The sequence below is a fragment of the Carcharhinus amblyrhynchos genome, chromosome 26, assembly GCF_965287045.1.
Source record: "Carcharhinus amblyrhynchos chromosome 26, sCarAmb.v2.hapA, whole genome shotgun sequence".
NCBI classification, from domain to species: Eukaryota; Metazoa; Chordata; class Chondrichthyes; order Carcharhiniformes; family Carcharhinidae; genus Carcharhinus; species Carcharhinus amblyrhynchos.
This window is the reverse complement of record NC_137349.1, coordinates 4,050,708-4,073,948: the sequence shown is the minus strand read 5'-3', so window position 1 is coordinate 4,073,948 and position 23,241 is coordinate 4,050,708. Positions and strand designations below refer to the sequence as shown.

The 23,241-nt window shown below is 40.0% G+C and overlaps 1 protein-coding gene across 3 annotated transcripts in view; it reads left to right on the top strand.

Moving 5' to 3' along the window:
- The window catches only part of LOC145358886 (proprotein convertase subtilisin/kexin type 4-like), a 92,997-nt gene that overhangs the window by 52,500 nt on the left and 17,256 nt on the right, over positions 1-23,241 (top strand). For all 3 annotated transcript variants that reach the window (XM_080213260.1, XM_080213259.1, XM_080213258.1), the window contains 8 exons: positions 2,264-2,368; positions 4,402-4,494; positions 8,020-8,148; positions 9,860-9,936; positions 12,454-12,539; positions 15,633-15,805; positions 17,553-17,765; positions 18,905-19,005. In XM_080213260.1, the coding sequence (XP_080069386.1) occupies positions 2,306-2,368; positions 4,402-4,494; positions 8,020-8,148; positions 9,860-9,936; positions 12,454-12,539; positions 15,633-15,805; positions 17,553-17,765; positions 18,905-19,005 (935 nt within the window). In that variant the 5' untranslated portion in view covers positions 2,264-2,305. The remainder of the gene's footprint in view (positions 1-2,263; positions 2,369-4,401; positions 4,495-8,019; positions 8,149-9,859; positions 9,937-12,453; positions 12,540-15,632; positions 15,806-17,552; positions 17,766-18,904; positions 19,006-23,241) is intronic.

Below are 23,241 nucleotides of genomic sequence, written 5' to 3'. Positions count from 1 at the left end.
CTGTTGTAATTTTTTTGTTCCCCTTTCTTCTTTGGTTTGAATTTACAATGTGTAACACCAGCTAATGTTTTCAAACTTTTTTTTTGAAGGAAAGTGATTTTCTTTAGATATTGGCATACTTACCCTCCTAAGTATCTGAAAGACAAATCTCCACTACACAGAGGAAAAAAAAAACAGCTGCTGAATTGTTTGTGTGACAGGAACACCAAAGTCAAGAAATCCAGAAAAATAATTTAATTCTAGTGTAGAAATCTTCTAATCACCTTGGGTTCTAAGGAGCTCCTTAACAAAACTGAGTGTTGTTGGTTCCAGGTCTGGAAGCAATTGGAAATGGATAGGAGCTTGATTGAATTGTTTTTCCCCAAATTTAACAAATGCTGCCATAATTGTAATTTTTCTGACTACAGTGTCTTGGTACTAATACCCAGAATAAATTAGTGATAGCATGAAATATATTTTCAAATTTTGGAATATAGTAGGGAGAGTAATGTAATATTTCAGTGAAGTTTTCATTGCTTTGTTTTCAACAAAGTACACAAGTTGGACACAGCATTAGTATCGCTGTTTGAAGGCGTGTTCGCCATTACATATTTATGATATGAACACTGCGCTTGCCTTAAAGTAGCACTCCTGCCTCTGAGATTGATTGAGAATAAAAATGTCTTTTTATTACAATCTAGGTGGATATTTTAGTGCAGTGTTCAGGAATTGATGATATTACTGTTCTTTTGAGATGTTGATCAAAGATTCCATGTGCCTCTTCATCAAAGATGAGAGTACTAAGTTTGGCCCAAACTACCACTTTGGCCATTGCTATTCAGTAACTCCAAAGATGTGTGGGTTAGGTTGATTGGCCATGCTAATGGGGGACTAGCAAGGTAAATACGTGAAATTAAAGGTGGGGTTGTTGATGGTGCAGGTTCAATGGGCCAACTTACCACCTTCTGCACTTTAGGGATTCAGAGTATTAACACTAGTACAATTATTTTCTGTGGGACTTTGCTGTGTGCAGAATAATGAGTGTTGTCTTTGTGTTATGTAAAGAAATAGCTGCACAAGTCTAGTTAGTGGAGTGAATTGAAACTATTTAAGCAGCACGATAAATGTGTCAAAGTTCTTAAGCATTTGGAACAGAAAACCTAGAACAGTTTAGGTTTGTGATGCCTACTTAACAGGGTCAGTGCAAGAGTATTAAATATTCCACTCCCACAACCTTCACAATTAACCTTTTTGAAGTCGAGCATTGTAATTTGTAATTACATGATTTTACATGAAAACAGAATACTGTAGTGACTGTTCTCATTGGTCTACATGTTCCATGGGATATGTACTAGTGAAATGCACAGTGTAATATGGCTTGCATGATGTACAGTGCATCCCTCTGTCCAAAATCCAGGGTTGTCAAAAACCAGATTTTCTTTAGAATATGGTGTGCACCTGTGCATTTGAGTAAAATTAAAAGAAATCTTATCTGGACAATTTGGTTAGACATTGCATTAAAGTTTATTAGTCACAAGTAACGCTTACATTAACGCCGCAATGAAGTTACTGTGAAATTTCCCTAGTTGCCACAGCCCGGCATCTGTTCAGGTCAATGCACCTAACCAGCATGCCTTTCAGAATGTGGGAGGAAACCCATGCAGATACAAGGAGAACATGCAATGCGCACAGTGACCCAAACCAGGAATCAAACCTGGGTCGATGGCGCTCTGAGGCAGCGGTGCTAACCACTGTGCTACCGTGCCACCCACATTAATGCAGTGTGGTGCCTGACCAGTTATGTTCTTTGCCACTTAACCCAAACCTCCTGATCTGAAATCCAGCACAGTCTCTGTCCTGGGATTTCTGGTTTTAACACTAATTGTATTGCAACAGTTACTAGATGATTTTATGCCCAATTTATACAATCAATTATTACGATAGAATGGGTAAGAATAAATGATATCTACAGCTTTACAGTTTCGGGCTAGTTATGTGGATGTACAATTGTGGAATATGTGTCAGTTTATGTGGATGCTTATGGGTAGATCTAAACGTTTTAATTCCCCACCACTGAAACTTGGTTGTTTACATAGGTAGTTTCATGAATGTCAACATTGCATGGTGCTGTTTTCTGTTTGGGCGAATGTACAATGACTAGTGAGATTTCTTGATGATTAGACATCTTGTTTTCCTCTTCCTTCAGCAGTGATATCAAGCGTTTCAATCAAACAGTAAATGCTGGAAATAGCCATTTCAGAGTTGTCTTTTATTTTGTAATAAGGTTTTTGAAGATGGGCATTATTACTACTTTAAACATAAAGGAATGGCAAAACGATCCATCAAGCCACACCAAATGCGACATCGACGGCTGGAAAAGGAACCCAAGGTAAATAAGCTGAGCTGGATAGTTGAGCTGTAATGTACCTAATGTTATGCTTGAATCTTCAATGTTGTGGCTAGGTATTTATATTTTATAATATTGGTTCCTCTTCCTCCTGAATTCTGGTGTGAAGTTTGGAGGAGAATGGACTAACATGTCATTCCTTAAAATCGCAGTGTAAATATCAAGCCAAAAATGTTTTGAATGAAAATTTGGTTGAGGAGGCACATCATTAGAGGCTGAGTTTTAGGGAGTGAACTGCAGAACTTTATTTGGGTGGCTGAAGACATGACTATGAATGATTGAGGCCAGAGTTGGAGAAACCCAATTCTTCAATGCTTTAGGCTGGAGAAGGTTGCATAGAACATGACTGAAGGTGAGTTATAAGATTTTAAATTGAGGGTACAAATTTTAAATTTGGGACAGTGTGCATCAGGCATGTGCTGGTGAGTCAGCAGGGATGTGGCTGAATTGGACTTTGTGCAATTAGGATACATGCAATGGTTTTTTGGAAAAGCTTGAAGGGTGGAATGTGGGAGGCTGGCCAGGAGTGCATTAAAGTAATTAAGTTTCAAGGTACAGAAGATATTACCTACAACAAGATAGAGAGAAATTCTCCTCATTTTGAAACAAAAGAACCAAGAGCGTAAGGAGAAACTTTATTACACGGTGACTGGAAGGTGCTGCCTGTTTTGTTTTTAAATATGGCTTTTGAAAGGGAAGTGGGTAAGCACCTGAAGAGAGGGATTTTGCAGGGCTGTGGGGAAAGGGTAAGGAGTAGTCAGTGTGCTCTTGCACAGATTTGGCACAATCCTAGGGTGAATAGGATCAAAGGTTATGGGCGGTAGGTCGGGGGGGTGGGGGGGAGTGGTGGGTGCGGGGGAAGGATTAGGCTATTGAGTTGGATGATCAGCCATGATAGTAATGAATGGTGGAGCAGGCTCAAGGGGCCACATAGCCTCCTCCTATCTTTGTTTCTACGCACAAACTGGCTTCCTTCTATGCTGTGACTACTCTTGTGATTCCATGACTACATTTCAAAAATGCACACTTACAAAATAGTTATTCAGATTGAGACCGTACAGTGCAAAAGAAGGTCATTTGGCCCATTGAGCCTGCACCATCAACAATCCCACCTTTAACTTCACATGTTTACCTTGCTACTCTCTAAACATTGAGGAGCAGTTTAGCATGGCCAATGCTTTGGGATGTCATGAAAACCTTATATAAATGTTTGTATTTTCTTTGCTCGTCTTACTGCCAGGGGGTGGATAGATGATAGCTAAAGGCTAGGATTTTTCTGGCCCTGTTGTGACAAGGTATGCTGTGGGAGATAAGGTGGTCCAACTAACAGTCCACCAATGGTCTGGGAGGCCATGGTTGGGGGTGGGATAGGGCGGGGGGATGGTATTTGAGATAAAATCCTACCCAATGAGGAGTTGGTGGTGGGAACTAAAGACCGTTGGCTACAGTCTTTTGAACATTTAGTTAGCAGAAATGGATGAGGGTCAAGGATAGATCTTTGGGGGATGCCAATGGTAATGATGTAATAAGAATGGAAGCAGACCAATGCAGTCCCACACAGCTGGTAAGAGGAGAGGTGTTGGGGGAGGCTGACTGCCAACTGTTTAAAGCCTGCAGACAGAGTGACTATGGTAAACTGTCTGTCACATTGCATGTCGTTTGTGACATTTATATGAACCAATTCAGTCCTGTGGCAGGGTCGAAACCTTTTTTGAACAATTCAAACAGAGTTCTTGGAAAGACGGGCATGGATTTCTACATTCAATGACTTTGGATAGTAACAGCAGGATGGGGTTAAAAGTATGATGAAAAATAACATTATTTGTATTTGTCTAGGTTATGGTGATATTTGGCAAAATGGAAGTCATGCCTGATTTCGCCAACATTTTTAATAGCAAATATTGAGGGATTTATTAAGCACTATTTCCTTTAGTTCTGCTTTTTCAATTGTTTTAAATATTTTAGCCTTTGTCCTCTAACATGAGAACTTTTGTATCACTATCTTACTATTTTAGGTGAAATGGCTGGAACAGCAGGTGGTAAAAAGACGGCAGAAGCGGGCATTTGCTGTTCCTTCAGATCCTTTATATTATAAGCAGTGGTACTTGGTAAGTACAAGTACTGTTGGGGAGACAACTGTGGGGGAGCAAATACAACTTACTTGACATTCAATGGCATTACCATTGCTGAATCTGCCACTATCAATGTCCTGGGGTTATTCTTTTTTATTCATTTATGGGACATGGGCATCTCTGGGTGGCCAGCATTTGCTGCCCTTGGAAGACAGTTGAGCGTCAACCATGTTGCTGTGGCTCTAGAGTCATACGTAGCCCAGACCAGGTATGGACAGCAGATTTCCTTCCCTAAAGAACATTAGTGAACCAGATGGGTTTTTCAGACATGCAACAATGGTTTCACGGTCATTAGTAGATTCTTAATTCCTGATTTTTTTTTTAAGTTTTGTATATTGAATTCAAATTCCACCATTTGCAGTGGCAGGTTTCAAACCCGAGTCTTCAGAACATTAGCTGAGTTTCTGGATTAATAATCTAGTGATGATACCACTAGGCCATTGGCACATGTCAGGAGTGTTATGGAATACACTCCACTTGCTTGGATGAGCGCAGCTCCAACAACATTCAAGAAGCTTGACACTATCCAAGACAAAGGAGCTGGCTTGTTGCTACCCTTCCACGAACAGTCCCTCCACCACCAACTGGAGTAGCAGCCATGTGGACCATCTACAAGGTGCACTGCAGGAACTCACCAAGGCTCCTTAAACAGCATTTGCCAAACCCACAACCACTACCATTTAGAAAGACAAGAGCAGCAGATACCTGCAGCTTCCTTTCCAAGTCATTTCCTGTCCTGACTTGGAAATATATTGCTGATCCTGCATTGTCGCTGGGTCTAAATTCTGGAATTCCCTCAAACAGCAAGTCCCTGTACTTGCACCTCAGGGACTTCAATGGTTCAAGAAGTCAGCTCACTACCATCTTCTGAAGTGCAACTAGGGATGGATAATAAATGCTGCCCTAGCCAGTGATGCCCAACAGCCCACAAATGAAGAAAAAGGTTTTGAATCTCTGATCCAGTCAAGAGTGAAAGATTTGCAAATACATAAAATGAAATGATAACTTTTATTGTAGCTTTGGAAACATTAAAAGAAATGTATTTAATTGCCAGATCAGTTATTCATTGCTATTTGTTTTGTGCGTTCGTTGTGCTAATGCAACTTTTTAAAGTAAATTTTCATCCTTCAGAATGTTGGACACTGGAAACCTGACTTTCTCCAGTTATGGGATTCTTGTGTCAAATATAGATGTCTTGCTAACTCTGCACAAACTGGGAACTGCTACAACCATGTTACCAGTCTCTTAGTGTCTGTGTTTTCTGTGAATTCTTGCAGTTTTTGCTCCCATATGGTCTCAGAATTTTATTTATCTTGCATTGCCATTGGAAACTCTTCTGTTCAAAGTAGTTCTGGACTCTGCTACAGTGCTCCAAACCTAAACTATAGTTCACAATAGGGCTTCATTTTTCTCAACTTGTTTTGAGGGAGAACTAGTTGGTGTGAAGTACCAGTGGATAATTCATTATATGAAATGTATCCCAGTGCACACTACTCCACCCACACCTGAAGACAGTGGCAGCTGTCTAACTTGGTAAAAGTTGACCAAGTACTTGCCTGATGCTGGCAGCATCAGCTGGTTTTCTGGGACCCCAGTACCACAAGACCTCTCAATTGCAAGCATCATATTTGTCCGCTGTGTTACTATTCAATAAAATTTTAAAAATACATGGTTCGTGTAAGAATTAGTTTAATAGATGCATGCAAGTTTAGCATCTCCATTCAGTCACTAAGAATATGGTTGCCCTCCGTTATTTAAAACTGTCCGGTTCTTCTGGGGGGCTCCACGGAAGTATGCTTTCTTGCCGCGAGTTTAGTGTAACATGATATTAAAATACTTCAAATAAAATTGGATCCTGCTGCTGGCAAGTATATGGGCTAAAGATGCTAGTGGTGCCTTTTAATCTAGAGGACCATAATTAGTCTAAAATTAAAGCATGTATTTCCCTCTTTAATCACGCTGGCATTTATATTCAAATGAATTTGAAACTCAATGCTGCTTATTGTCTTTCTTGAAACCTAAAATAATATAGTACACATGGGTGCTTTAGGGAAGGAGGAATGTTCACTCAGATCTGGTAATGCTTTTTAGGCTTGTAAAGCCTGAATGTGCAATGAAATGTTCAATTTTTCAGAGTTTCTCAACTGGTACTTTTCACTTTAAAAATGTAGTAAAAGTACGATTGTAAAGAGAACACGTGAGGAGTGAAAGTTAATTATCCATCACAGGTATACATGGGAAATAAATTTCCTAATTTTAAAGAAATGCTAATAATATCTATGCAGTGAAGCTTGTAATGCACCACTGTCAGCATATTGTTCAGTAAGCTAATATGGAATTCTTGCAGCATGTTGGGTAATCTGTAGATAAAACTCTGCTTTTATTATTCAAAACTCCTGATTTTTGGGGCTAAAACTTGTAACTAAACTTGGCAATTTTCTGTGTGAAAACAGAGCATTTTAGTATGGAGGCAGACTTTGTGTATCATGGTCCTTTCTGAGGAGGTGGACACAAATGACTTGCCATCTAAAATAATGGTTATCATGGACAAAATTTGAAAGAAGGAAAAGTTTGCATTTGTGTTGTGATTTTTCATGACCCATCAATTGTCTCTCAGACAGCTAACTAAGTACTTTGCTATTATGTAGGAAATGCCACAGTCATGTTGTGCACATCAAGCTCCCATTAACGGCAACATGATGATATTACAGAATCCCTACAGTACAGAAGGAGGCCATTTGGCCCATCAAGTTTGCACTAACTCTTCGTCAGCCAAGCTCTATCCCTGTAACCCATGTACTTGCCCTGCTAATCCCACCCCCACCCCCACCCTACACATTTTGGGACACTCAGTGGGGGGGACACCAATTTAGCATGGCCAATCAACTTTGTCTGTATATCTTTGGACTGTGGGAGAAAACCCATATAGGGAGAACGTGCAAACTCCACACACAGTCACCCAGTAGAATCCAGGTATCTGGCACTGTGAAACAGCAGTCCCAACCACTGTGCTGATCTTGCGACATTGATTTTGAAGGATAGATATTGGTAAGGTACCAGGGGATAACTCCTCTGCTGCTCTTCAAAATGGAGGCTCATGGTTCTCTGGTCTAAGTTGCTGAAGTAAATGTCAGCTTTGAACCATGCTTTCTCTTCCCCACCCAATGTATGTCAAAACAACAATTCTGATTGCTTATTAAACTTTTGAGGGTTCTTGCTATTTGGGGAGTGAACTCTGATCAGTGCTTCAATATAATAACTTGGCAATTTAAGTCATATGTATGAATTTATACAGTAGCACAGAATCCTAAAGTGACTAATTACATACTTTTGTTTCAGTGCTGTGGTAAAATGTAGCATGGGCTGAAATGTTCATGCATTTGGGATATATACTGTCCACTTGTTCTAGGGACCACAGAATAAGATTAAGATTTTCTCATATTGTAGTTATTACTGTTTCAATGGCTACATTGCAGTAAAAGCTTGTGCTATTTTGTTTAGAACAATGCGATTCCTAATGACCTAAATGTTCTATCTGCCTGGAAGCGGGGTTACACAGGAAAGGGGATTGTGGTCACCATCCTGGATGATGGAATAGAGAAGAACCACCCGGACTTGGCTGAAAACTATGTAAGATCCAATAGAAGCACCTTGTAAACCCATTTCAGTCTTTATTGTAACCTCTGTCAAATAGCATAAAAACAGGAGAAGCACACATTAGTTCAAAGTGTCAGTAGTACTACTTTCCATTTGTGGTGTAGTTAATCAAATAGTAAAATATATAATCTAAAGGAAAGAACTTCCATTTTATATAGCACCTTTCTTTGTAACTCTGTCACAGGTGCTTCACAGGCAATAGGTTTAAGTATATGTAAATAAATATCCCAACAAAGTGGCTCAGATAGAAGTGAATCAAAAATAATCAGGTAAACATTGGCCAAGGCTTCAGGAGAACTCCTTGCTGATTTTCTTTTTTGGAATATTGCCACAGTTCGTGTTCACTCTAGGTAGATGGAGAATGTTTATTATCTTGCCTAAAAGAATAGGGTTCCATTAGTGTAGTGAAATGCCTGCTTGCCTTATGTACTTGAGCCCTAGAGACAGACTTGACTGTACAACTTATGACTGACAGCGCTACCATCCTACTGAAACTTGATTCTTATTATCTGAAAATAAAATTGCATATACTTTTTCATGCATCATTTAAGTATAATCTAATATTGGGCTTCACTTAAGTAAGGTTTTAACTCCATTTTTCACTAATTTTAAAAAAAAGTATGTATGGAAACCATTTGCCTTTTCATCTACCTCTGGAATTTTTACAGACTGTTAATGTCTGCATTTGACCATTGCCTGAAAGTGTTGGAGGATGCATTGGAGAATGAGAAGCATAATAATCTAGTAATATGAGTCTGTTAGGAAGTTTGAAAAGTTCTTCCGAACAGATGTTCAGCATATATATTCAAATGGGTGTTTCCATTGTGATGGCTATTTAATTGAAAGGAGATGTGTAGACTATCTAACAAAATGTAATGCATCCCATTGTGTAGACAAAACCAACTAAAGCGGATCAGTATCCTTTAACACCTAATGTTTTAAAGCAGTGGAGAAAGGAATGGTCATTGCACAAGAGGAGGCCATTTGGCCTGCCCTCTGCAAGAGCAACTCAACTAATCTATTCCCTATAGTCTTGGAAATTTTCTCTCTTCAGATAAGTTTTCAGTTCCCTTTTGAAAGTCCTGGTTTAGTCTGGTACTACCAAACTTCGGCAGTTCATTTGTGATTCTAACCGTTCACTGCAAATGTTCTGCGCATCAAGTGTTTTCTTCTGTATGGCCAAGATATCAAAGAACAGAATATTTAGACTACTTTAATATCAAATGCAGCTGGAATAGTATCTTTGAATTCTACAGCTGTGATGGATTTGTAGCTTGTAATATGTTTTTATGAAGACCAAGCAGGATTCCAGTTTGATATCTAGTAAAAGTGCTCAAGTTGTCCTCTAATCCCTTGGGTTAATAAAGAGGAAAAATAATTCAGCCAGGAGAAATACTCCTGGATCTATTCAGTAACTTTTGGCAAAAGTTCATGTACTGATCTTTATCAAATGTAATTGTGTTCAGTTATGATGCCCTTAAGTCAGATTTTCTCCATAGTCTGAAGCATGTAACTGCTTGGGTGACATACTGCAGGCTTCCTGGTACCTGTGGAATATTTGGCAAGTAGCTGATGTCTTTTGTAGGGAGGTAAAATAAATGCTTCCAATGTATTTTTAGTTTTCAAATATGAAACTGAAATTTCTTATAGCCAAAAGCAAAAAGCCTTGCGTTTTTATTTGCAGGACCCGAAAGCAAGCTTTGATATAAATGATAATGATCCTGACCCCCAGCCTAGATATAACTTTAATGATGAAAATCGGTAAGTTGTTTACATTTTTTTTAAGATGTTCTTCATGTTTCAACTGAATGAACACTAAATACATAAGGAACAGCTGACCTGTTATCTAGAATGGTTGTTCAGAGTTGGACAGTTAACACATGCAGAATAACTCAATGAAGCTAAATTAGTAATCACGGTAGCCAGCCACATTGAGTTGTGAATTTCTTTAAATTTTACCATTCTGACATTGACTGTGCTATTTATATTTCAATACATTATATAACAGTGCAATGCCCCACTGACCTAGATTTGGAGATGAGCAGTAGAAAGAAAAAGAAAGTGGCTATAAAATAGAAAGAAATAGAAGTTATCTTATTTCTGGGGATTTTTAAAATTAATTTTGGGCATCATAGCCTAGTCCACCACTTATTGCCCTTGAGAAGGTTGAGGTGAAATGCTGCAGGCCAGGGTGTAGGTAACACAGTGCTGCTAGGGAGGGAATTCTAGGATTTTGACCCAGTGAGTGAAGGAAGAGCAATTATATTTCCAAGTCTGGATGGTGTGTGGATTGTTGGTGACCTTCCAGGTGATGGTGTTCCCATGTCTGCTGCTTTTGTTCTTCTTGATGATAGCAGTCATAGATTTACAAGATGCTGTCTGTGGAGGTTTGAATTTCTATGTTGCATCTTCTAGATGGTACACACTGTTGCCTCATTGTGTTGGAGAGTGAAGTTTGTGGATGGGATACCAATCAAGTGGGCTGCATTGTCCCAGATGGTGTTGAGCTTTTTGAATGATGTTGGAATTGCACTCATCCATCACACTTCTGACTTGTGCCTTATAGATAGTGGACAGACTTTGGGGAATCAGGGATTGAATTACTTGTAGCAGAATTCTTTGCTTCTGACCTACTCATGTAGTCATGGTTTCATATAGCTCCCAGTTCAGCTTTTGGTTGATAGTACCCACCGTATTAATAGTAGGGGATTCAGTGATGGTAATACCATTTGAATGCCAAGAACACGATGGTTAGGTTCTCTCTTTTGGGGATAATCATTGCCTGGCATTTTTTTGTGTTCTGAATGTTACTTGTTACAAGCTACACTATCATTATGGACAAGGACTGCTTCATTATCTAAAGAATTGAGAATGGTGCTGAACAATGTAATCCCTGCTCCTGACCTTAATTTGAAGGCAAAGTCATTGAAGCAGCTGAAGATGGTTGGGCCCAGGGCACTACCTTGACGAATGCTAAGTTTGTGCATACTGTATATATTAGAGCACTACTGACCAAATTATTCCATGGTTTTAGGAAATGTATTAATATAAACTGCTTTGCAACCAACAGCCACCAGATGGCATGAGTAGATTAAAATTTATTTTTAGCTATCTTTTAAAATTGTATTTCTAAAATGCCCAGAGTTAAGAGTGGAAAATAACCTGATGGCAATGACATAATGGTTTGTGTTCCAAATGTAGGGCAAGATTTTCCACGCAACCTGCTCATGTTTTGCAGTGGCAGAGGTGGCCGTCCAGTGGCTGGCAGTGGTGTTTTCTGGTCCTACTGGAGTTTCCAGTTGAATGCCTTCTCCACTGGGAAACTTGTCTTTGTGTACATAACAAATGAGGAGGATCTGAGAACTTGCACTAAAAATATATTATTCAAATACCTTTTGTGTTCTTCACATTCAAAAGGACCAATTTTCTATTCCGTTTTGGATGCTTTTCTAGGTGAAAGCTCTATTTACGGAAATGTATTTTTGATTCAGTGCTTATTTTGTGTGACTCTGTTGGGATCTATTTTTGCCAGCGGAACAGTGTAACAAGACAGCAAAGACCTGTAATGATTATGTACTTGCTCCCTGAGATTGTTAAACCAATAAATATTATTTCATAGAAACCCCACAGTGCAAAAGGAGGCCGATCAAGTCTGCAGCAACAACGATTCCACCTAGGCCCTATCCTGTAACCCCACTAATCCCTCTAGCCTACACATCCCAGGACACCGAAAGGGCAATTTAACATAGCCAATGTGCCTAACCCACGTATCTTTGGACTGCAGGTGGAAACTGGAGCACCCAGAGGAAACCCACGCAGACACAGGGAATATATGCAAACTCCACACAAACAATGGCCCAAACTGTGAATCAATCCCTAGAGCTGTGAGGCAGCAATGCTAATCACTGTCACTGTGCCATAGTTGTATGAGTCCAACTTCTATGCTATCACTTGGAAATTGCTGTTTATAACTGTGTTTAATTAAAATCATGTCTGGTTTGATTACTGAACACGATTTTTAAAAATACCTGAATCAAAATATTGCTGTCGGCTGTTTGCTTACTCCTATCACTAAGTATACCTGCCATTCCTATGAGGCTATTTTAGGAATTAATATGCTTCTATTTATTTCAAATTCTATTAAGATACTAGTCAAAAGAATGTCAAATTAACACTCTGTTGTTGTCAATAGTAGTTGATTCCCTGGCTTCAGGATCATAATCCGTATTTTAATCCCCTGAGCATCTGTGATTGTTCAGTAAACTCTATCTTTAACAGGCATGGAACACGGTGTGCAGGAGAAGTGGCTGCTGTGGCCAATAACCTCTGCGGCATTGGTGTAGCATACAATGCCAGAATTGGTGGTAAAGTATCATTGTGTTATGTATTAAGGATAGCATATAACATTTTGGTTTTCCTGAAGTGCTCAGCACACTGATGTTGCTTTTTTTGATCAAAATAACAAATGCTGGATCAACTGAGCAGATCTGGCAGCATCTGTGGAGATAAAAACACAGAGTTAATGTTTCAAGTCTACATGATTTTTTTTTTTCCTGACTTCCAGCATTTGCCATGTTTTGCTTTTATTTTTAATTTTGAATTTGTGTTTTGCTGATTTTAAGTAAAGATAAATGCATCTGAAAAGAGTTTGCGTTTTTAAGTAACTAAGTACAAACCATTTTTTTAAACTGTCCAGATTTTGTGATTCGAGTGTGAATTATCAACGTTCACCATTACACTGTGAAACATGGCAGCAACAGTGCAGTCAAATCTGAAAATTCAGAAGTTGTATCAGTGATTTCCCCACTCCTCAAGTGCTGTTGAAGTACTCACCAGTGGCAGTCTATTAGAAATCACTGAACTGACGTGAATTTCAATTTTTTTATAATAATCACACTTGAATCTGGATTACACCTTTTGAATATGATATAATTTGTTTTTCAATGGTATATTTATGTCACAAGGATGAATTAACTCTCGGGCTCTGAAAAATTAATTTCATTTGTAGAATGTCAAATTTCCCCCAATTTATACATTTAAAAAATAAAAGTTTATTTCAGCTTCGACCTTAATCCCTTGTGTTATGTCAGTCTTTGGTTATAATTTTATAAACCAAATTAATTAGGTGGTAACAAACATTCACTGGTTATAATTGTATAAAATTATAACCATTGAATGTTTGTTACATCCTGATTGAAGAATTCACACAGACAGCAATGTGATTGATCCTTGGCTTACTTGACATTACTGTTGATGCATACTAGAGAGCCCCAATAGCTAATGCCAGTGATCTCTGCAGACAGCTTCCTTCAAGGTCAGTAGTGAACTCTTGTCACTTTGTCGCTGATTGCAAAATCAAATAAGAAGTCTCTCAGCACCAGGTTAAAGTCCAACAGGCACAAACTTTTGGAGTATCACTCCTTCAGGCCAGTGAAGAGTTGTTTACAAACTCAATTTACAAGATAATGGTTGGAATGCAAGTCTTTATAGGTAATTGAGTCTTAAAGGTACAGATAATGTGAGTGGAGAGAGGGTTAAGCACAAGTTAGAGAGGTGTGTATTGTCTCCAGCCAGGCCAGTGAGATTTTGCAAGCCCAGGCAAGTTGTACCTTTTAAGACTTGATTACCTGTAAAGACTCGCATTCTAACCATTATCATGACGATTGAGTTTGTCTGTATATGCCCTATTTGGGAACACAACTCTTCATTCACCTGAAGAAGGAGCAATACTCTGAAAGCTTGTGCTAACAAAGTAAACCTGTTGGACTTTAACCTGGTGTTGTGAGACTTCTTACTGTGCTTATCCCAGTCCAACACTGGCATCTCCATATCACACAATCAAGGCCAGAGGTTTTTTACTGCTGTCAACTTTGAATTAAAATTCCACTTTATATCTTGTGCCCTCTGAAAAGTGAAGCTTGTTACACCTGTGTATGTTAAAGGTTATGAAATGGATACAAACATAGACGGTGCTTTTTTGCAGTCTAACCCTCCTGCTGCTTCAATTCCCCACCTTCAGCTGAAAGGTCTGAATAGCTGTTGCTTTCTCTTCTTTGTAATGTAAAGAAACTGCAAGGAGTCAATGAGGTATGAAACAAACATTAGCAGTATGTTCATTAGTAAGTAATTCATTATGGGACCTATTCACTTTCGTTTTTGAACTTGCAATCAAATACTACATGTATGAAATGGGTTGTTCACTGCATTCTAGTAAGGAAAGACTTGCAAGAAGGAGAGTTTATGATGCAGCAAATTATTATATTTATAAACCTTTTGCACTCAAAAGGTTACTGAATTTTATTCTTGGCTCATTGACTATGAAACATACTGTTGATGTTGCCCTCTGGTTGCTCCTTTCTTGATGTGGAGATGCCAGCATTGGACTGGGATAAACATAGTCAGAAGTCTCAACACCAGGTTAAAGTCCAACAGGTTTATTTGGTAGCAAAAGCCACGAGCTTATGGAGCGTTTGCTGCTCCTTCGGGTGAGTGGGAGTTCTGTTCACAAACAGGGCATATAGAGACGCAAACTCAATTTACAAAATAATGGTTGGAATGCTAGTCTTTACAAGTACAGACAATGTGACCCCAATTTGAGACTTGATTACCTGTAAAGACTCGCATTCCAACCATTATTTTGTAAATTGACTTTGTCATTACATGCCCTATTTGTGAACAGAATTCCTACTCACCTGACGAAGGAACTGCAAGCGCTCTGAAAGCTGGTGGCTTTTGCTACCAAATAAACCTGTTGGACTTTAACCTGGTGTTGTGAGACTTCTTATTGTGCTCCTTTCTTGGACAGTCCCAAGAGAGGATGGAATTTCCTTGACATGGATATGTCTTGGTGGTATAGATTTTATTCTTTTGCAGTCCAGATGATTGGGTTTAGTACACCATTTCTACCACTGCCTGCTCTTGGCTGATGAACTTGCATTGGTCTTCACATATAATCTAACATGCTGTTTAGCATTTTCTATCATGTTCAGGCTATCATATGCAGATTTGTATGATGTCTAAAATGTATCCAATATTCACCTTGATACTTCAATAGATGTACATGTTACAGTGATTCAGGTGTAGCTGAGTTAGCTTTGGTTACAGGATAAAAGCAAATTATTGCAGATGCTGGAATCTGAAACCAAAAGAGAAAACACTGGAAAATCTCAGCAGGTCTAGCAGCATCTGTAGGGAGAGAAGAGCTGATGTTTTGAGTCTCAATGACTTTGTCAAAGCTGCTTTGACAAAGGGTAATCTGGACTCAAAACGATGGCTGTTTTCTCGTACGGATGCTGCCAGACCTGCTGAGATTTTCCAGGGTTTTCTCTTTAGCTTTGGTTACAGTATTGGCTGGGTGATTTTAGAACTATTCTTAATCAATTTTTTTTTATATTTGATTACAGCTCTGTTTGTTTTGTGGCTTGTCATCCATAATTTTTGTTTATTTCTATCTGCAGGGGTACGAATGCTTGATGGTGAGATCACTGATGTAGTGGAAGCCCGCTCACTCAGTCTCAACCCTCAGCACATCCATATCTACAGTGCCAGCTGGGGTCCAGAGGACAATGGGCAGACTGTGGAAGGGCCAGCAATGTTGGCAAGTCAGGCTTTCCTCCGGGGTATTACAAATGTAAGATCAGTATTTTACAACATAGTGCTAGATTTTTGATCTGTTTTATGTTATCAAGTAATTATTTATAATTAACATATTTTTCTGAGATCAGCTTTTCTAATGGAATAGTACTAATTTTTACATATTCCCCCACGTTTAAATGAAAGTTCCTGTTCTAACATTTGGGATTAGGGGGCAATTTACAATGTACTAATGTCTTTCTGAAATCCTTTGTTTTGGCAATTTAGAATTGCTAGTTGGAGGTCAATTGGGAGTGGATCACACTACAAAGTAAATTTCATCATGCCACGGAACTGAAATAGTTGCTTCTGGCCATCAGTTTATCAAAGATGCAAGAACAGGATAGGCCTCTCATTGAAAAATATGAGATGAGAACAGGATTATTATCAGCAGTAGACCACATGCATCTCGAGCTTTCTCATTGAAATGAGACTACGGCTCAACGTCTATCTCCAATCCACTTTCATGTCCTATATACAAAAGCTCCATCTATGACTCTATGGCATAACTCCTTGATTCCCTCACCCTTTTAAATATATTCCTTGAATGAGAATCCTGGTCTTTTGGGGGTAGAGAATTTTGAAGGTTTCTGAACTGGAGTGAAGAAATTTCTCCTCCTTTGTCCTAAATGGCTGGCCCTTTTATTCTGAGACGACAAGAATTAGGGGATGGAATAGGCCATTCTTCCCCTTGAGCTTGCTTTGCCATTCAATAAGATTTATAGTTGATCTGACTGTGGCCTCAACTTCACTTTCATGTCTGTCCCCATAACCTTCAACCCTCTTGTTGATCAAAAATATATCTAACTCCACCTTGAATATATTCAATGATCCAGCCACCACTGATTTGATTTATTATTGTCACATGAATTAACATTAAGTGAAAAGTATTGTTTCTTGTGTGTTATACTGACAAAACATATCGTTCATAGAGGAAGAAAGGAGAGAGTGCAGAATGTAGTGTTACTGTCATAGCTAGGGTGTGCTGTCTGGGGGAAGAGAATCCATAGATTTAACAACCCTCAGAAAAAAACTGTCCTATTCTCAAGTCTTAAATGGCTCACGCCTATTTCTTCCCTCCTGAGCATTTCTCACCATTCAGTTAGATTACAACTAACCTGTACTTCAATTCCATTTAAGAATATTAAAACACATTGAGCTACCAAGAATTCAAAATCAACCGTGTGAGTTTATAGCACAGGAGACCTTTTTCAGCTGAACATGTCTGTGCCAGATTAGTAAATTTTTGATTGTCTCTAGTATTATTTCCCTATGACTCCCAGTTCAAGAATCTGCAACCAGAGAGAACTGTCCCACAACACCTACCTGCTCAAGCCCTTCAAAGGTATTATTCATTCCACCTGTTCATCCTCTTACTTGGATTCATCTTTGCATCTTGGCACTTAGAAGAATGTTTGTTTTTGCTGGCTGAAGAAAGTCATGTTAATGTCAGAAGTTTCATGAGAGTTGGTGGGAAGGAGAACTATAGGTTTCAGTAACTGTTTCAAAATTACATATAATTGTGTTTTTGGGAAAAGTCGACTTTTTAACAATTGTGTAACTATTGGAATAGCCATAGTACTATGTTAACTTTAATACAATGTTCATTGTTAAACTACTTCAACATCAATAATCTGCATTCCTTTAGATAATTCTGCATTATAGGGATTCTATGATTTGTTTTAGCCATAGCTAAAATTTGAAGCCTTTCAGAATTGTGTAATGACTTCCATATTCCTCCTTAGGGTCGAGGTGGTCTTGGTTCCATCTTTGTCTGGGCATCTGGTAATGGAGGCTTCCAGTATGACAATTGTAACTGTGATGGTTATACCAACAGTATCTACACACTGTCTGTAGGCAGCACAACTCAACTGGGGAATGTTCCTTGGTACAGTGAGGCCTGCTCTTCAACGCTAACAACTACTTATAGCAGCGGAACCAGAGCAGAAAAACAGATCGTGAGAAAGCTTTTTGTTTGTTCACAAAGACAAAATCATTAGCTCTGATATTTGTGTGGTGGCAGGGGTTAGGATTTGGAGTGGCAAGGAAATGTGGGTAACTTTCAAACATTACTGTTTCCAAGCTGGTAGCCAGCCAATTGACAGGCTGGCATTTGGCCAAGGACCAAGAGGGGTGGGGGAGTAGTGGCTGGCTGAGGAAGGACTGGTGTGGTTTGCAATGGAGAAATTGTTCATCTAAGGTTGAAGACATTATGCGACAGGCAGGATCAGTTGGATTCCTGTGAAAGGCACTTAATTGCTGGATCCACTCTGACCTCCCTTTAATTGCTGAGTTTCCCAAGCCATGGAAAAGCTAAGCTCTAGCAATTAATTCTGGGAGGCTACTAATATTTCAGTTGTGAAGACTTTTTTTTTAACGTCAGTGCCAATTAACTACCTTTTGAGAGTCAGAAGACTAACTTGCTCCAGCTTTTTTCAAACTGGAAGTGGGTGTGTTTGAGGTGGCTTGGTGTTGGTTTCAGATTTTAAAATGCTATTATTCCCTGTCCAACTATCATCCACCACTTGTTTGGGTGGTGGGGTTATGGGAGATGGTTGCTAGGGGAAAGAGGAGAACGTTTTAAATTTGCCTTTTTTTTATATTTAGCCATTTATCATGGTGATTTGTTTTTTGGCTATTTAGGCAGAATTTTTTGTTAGTATGTTTCTTTGTCAGAAGGTAGGGCATCCTACCTTCTGGACTATAGGAGAACTGTTCCCATAAATCAGTACAAGTGCAGGGCTGACTCTATTCTTTTGCATACTTGCACAGAGGCATATATCTGTAGCATTGCTGCGGTCCAGTTTTCATTCTCTTTATTGATGACCCCAGGTAACAAAAACAATCTTCTGGTGAGAGACCTCAAAATCCATAGACTCGTTTTATCTAAATGCTTTTGACTACCCAAGGAAGGTATTTCAAAATGATGCATTAGGGTTTTTAACCACATTTCTGACCTGTCAAATATGGGGGAGGTTCAATTTGGCCTAAGGCCAAATTGCATAGTGTGAAAAATCTTTTGAAAAGGTTAACTTAGTGTCTTAGTTAACTCCCTTTTCGGTAATTTTTTTTTTCTCTCCTTCCACCCTCTTCCCAGGTAACAACAGACCTTCGTTTACGATGCACAGAGAAACACACTGGGACATCAGCATCTGCACCGCTTGCTGCTGGGATCATAGCTCTAGCTCTGGAGGCAAAGTAATTTATTTTAAATGCAGTAAAATCTTCCTGGGTGTATTAAGTAAATTGGGAGGTGGAAAAGAACTATTGATATATAAATTGATTTAAGTATTTCTAATGCCTTGGCAATTGTGTCTAAGCAACATGCAGTAATTAATACCTTTTTTAAAAATGTCAGTCTTAAGGTAGCTTCTAATTTATTGATACACGTAGGAAAATGATGCAATTAATTTCAATGGTTTACAATAATTCTAATCCTTTCTTACACGTGATCTCTCAGATGACTGCTCTACCATCCATTACTAGAGTTGGTTGCATTCAATGAAGCCTTGAGATCTCACTCTCATGAGGTGGGGACAGCAGTGGTTAGCACTGCTGCCTCAGTGCCAGGAAACTGGGTTTGACTCCTGTGGTGTGGAGTTTTCATGTTCTCCTCATGTCTGCATGGGTTTCCTCCAGACATGCTGGTTAGGTGCATTGATCCAAACAGGTGCCAGAGTGTGGCAACTAGGGGAATTTCACAGTAACTTCATTGCAGTGTTAATGTAAGCCTTACTTGTGATTAATAATTAAACTTTAAATAATCCTACTACTTCAGAATCATTTGGGAGAATTGGGGAGCTCATGCACTTCTGCCACTTTAATACTCTGCTTTACTTCACCCCAACACCCCCAACCAATTCTGTCCCTGACCCCATATCACTTGCTAGTTTCTCTCTCCTCTCCCTTCACCTTTCTGTTCATTTTGACTACTATTTGCTTCCTTAACTCCACTACATTGCTGATCACCCAACTTCCTTTCTGCCTTCCATAGTCACTGAAATTGTAATTAATTCCTTTGTTTCTGGTACTGTCCTTCTTGAAGTTTGTGCACCTCAAAACGCCTTATCCCTAGCAGATTAGCTGCCCATTTAAACCCTTGCTTTTCCTCCTCTTTGAACTTGTTGATTTCCCAAATCTGGGTCAATCTTTACCACAATTCATGTTGCCGACTTTCCAATCCAGTTTCATCCTTTTTCACAATGTCCTCTTAAGAGTCATGAACCCAGTACGATCAATGTCTTTTCACTTGTCAGACACAATACAGCTTTTGACATGGTTGACTACACCATCCTTCTGACTTCTGTCCACTGCTGTGCTAAATGAGAGAGTTTCAAACAGATCTTACAACTTAAACTGGGCCCCATAGGTGCTGTGAGCCATCATCAGCAGCAGAGCTGTACACAACCACGATCTAATCTCATGGCCTAGTATATACCTACTCTACCTTTACCATCGAGCCAGGGGATCAATCTTTGCTCAGTAAAGAGGCCAGGCCAGGAGCAGCACCAAGCATACCTGAGAATGCTTTTGTAGCCTCACCAACCTGGTGAGGCTACAAAACAAGGCTACTTGCATGCCAGACAACAGGTGATCAACCAAGTTAACAATTCATAAGAACATAAGAAATAGGAACACGAGTGGGCCATCTAGCCCTTCGAGCCTGCCCCGCCATTCAATAAGATCATGGCTGATCTGTCGTGGCTCAGTTCCACATTCCCGCCCTCTCCCCATAACCCTTAATCCCCTCGCTTATAAAAAAAACCCATCAACCCGCGTCTTAAAAATATTTAGCGAGGCAGCCTCCACCACGTCAACGGGCAGAGAATTCCAGAGATTCACCACCCTTTGAGTGAAGAAGTTCCTCCTCAACTCCGTTCTAAACTGCCCCCCCTTTATCTTGAGGTTATGCCCCCTAGTCCTACTGTCCTTTCTGAGTGGGAAGAGTCTCTCCACCTCTATCCTATCCATCCCATTCATCATCTTATACATCTCAATGAGATCTCCCCTCATTCTTCTAAACTCTAACGAGTACAAGCCTAGTTTATTCAGCCTCTCCTCATAGCTCAACCCCCTCAACTCCGGCATCAGCCCAGTAAACCTCCTCTGCACTCCCTCCAAGGCCAAAATATCCTTGTGTAAGTGCCGCGACCAAAACTGCACACAGTACTCCAGCTGCGGCCTCACCAGTGCCCTATACAGCTGCAGCAAGACCTCCCTACTTTTATATTCCATCCCCCTCACTATGAGGGCCAGCATCCCATTAGCCTTCCTGACCACCTGCAGGCTGGGTTTTTGCGACTCATGCACAAGGACCCCGAGGTCCCTCTGCACCGTCGCCTGCTGCAGTTTTTTGCCATGTAAGTAATAGTCCTTCCTACCATTATTCCTACCAAAGTGGACCACCTCGCACTTGCCAACATTAAATTCCATTTGCCATTTCCTGGCCCATTCGCCCAGCCTATCTAGATCCTTCTGCAGACTCTCCACACCCTCCGCACAATTTGCCGTTCCACCAATCTTGGTGTCATCAGCAAATTTCGACACCATACACTCGGTTCCCTCCTCCAGATCATCTATATAAATGGTAAATAGCTGAGGCCCCAGCACCGACCCCGGGGCACTCCACTAGTCACCAACCGCCAATCCAAATAGCACCCATTGACCCCCCAACTCTCTGCCTCCTATTAGACAGCCAATCCTCTATCCACGCTAACACCCTACCCCCAACTCCATGCCCCCTTACCTTCTGCAATAAATTCCATAACCAATAGATCAGATCTCAGCTCTGCAGTCTTGCCAGATCTAGTTGTGATTGGTCATGACAATTAAACACCTCACTGGAAAAGGAGACTCCACAAACATCCCCGTCCTCAATGATTGGAGATCCCAGCAACAATGCAAAGGATCATATGCAACTATTTTCAACCAGAACTGCTGAGTGGATATCTGTTTTGGCCTCCTGAAGTCCTCAGCTTGACAGATGTCAGTCTTCAGCCAATTTCCTTCAGTGTCAGAAAATAGATCATCTTAAGTCACCTATATTTGTCCTGTGTTGGAAATAAGGTATAGTTATAAGTTTAAGCTTATGTACTAAGAGGGTTAAACTTTCAGCTAGCTTCATGTTAAACACAGGTGTGTACAAGTTTGTAAGTTTTAGTTTCACTTTAAACTTTGCCTGCATTGTAATTCAGGTCTTGCAATGTAGACCAATTACAGACTTTAAAAAGAATTCAGTTGTTGCATAGCATGCAGAGGCCCACACAAATGCAGAAGCATTTGAATTCAGCTTGGAACCAGGTAACCAAAAGCTAGAAGCTGCTAGTACAAACAGGACAATAAAGGAAGAGCCACAAAGCAAGTCCCAGAAGCTAAATAATAAAGTTCCAGAAATCAGGAAATGAAAATGGGAATCCCAGGAAGACTGAATTCAAAAGCACAAAACCAGAATCTGAACACCTTTTAATACAGATCTGAAACAGTGGTGTTCTGTTGGAATGGCTAGGTAATGAGAGGTTACATATGGTGATTTAGGGCAGAGGAATATCAAAAGAAGAGACTGAAACCCTGTATGTGCATCCTTGAAGGCATCCAAGAGAAGGCAGCGAGTGGGAGAAGATTCCAGGCATGTTTTCAAGAATGGAGTTTGGAAACATTCATGTGGAAGTCAAGTGAAACTAGTTGCTTGCAGTACAGCAAACATCTGGTCAGGGAATGAGCAATCCAGGGAAGTTGTTTGTTGCTTGGTTTCAGTGTGGAATGTCTGACCACATTTCACCTATTAGTTTACATTAACAATGTTCTTACTGAGAACATTAGAGTATTAGCAAGGATTCCCAAACTGGGTTCTCCAGGATTTGGAGGGTTTCTGTGGTGGGTCCTGTCATGGAGACACCTGAGAGGGTGGGAAGGGCTCTTTCTAACAGTTCTCTAGATGTACCTACACCACATGGACTGTAACAGTTCAAGTTGATTGCTCACAACCCCTTCTCAAGGGCTGTTAGGGAAGGGCATTTAATACTGCATAGAATCCCTGCAGTGCAGAAGAAGGCCATTTGGCTCAGTCTGCATTGACCACAATACAGGCCCTGCTCCCGTAACCCCACATTTACCGTGCTAATCCTGACAAAGTTAATTTATCATGGCCAACCAACATAACACACCCACCTTTGGATGGTGGGAGGAAACTAGAGCACCCAGAGGAAACCCACGTAAATACTGGGAATATTTGTGAACTCAACAGAGACTGTTATCTGAGGTTGGAATTGAACCAGGTCCCTGGCACTGAGGCAGCAGTGCTTGCCATATGCTGCCTGGCTAGCCAGTGACTTGTGTCCCATGTGGGCATATTTACTTTTAATAGAACCCAGATGGTAGGAGTTACCTTGGTTTGGCTTGATTCTGGTCCTCCCCCATGCCAACACTATAGTTAAG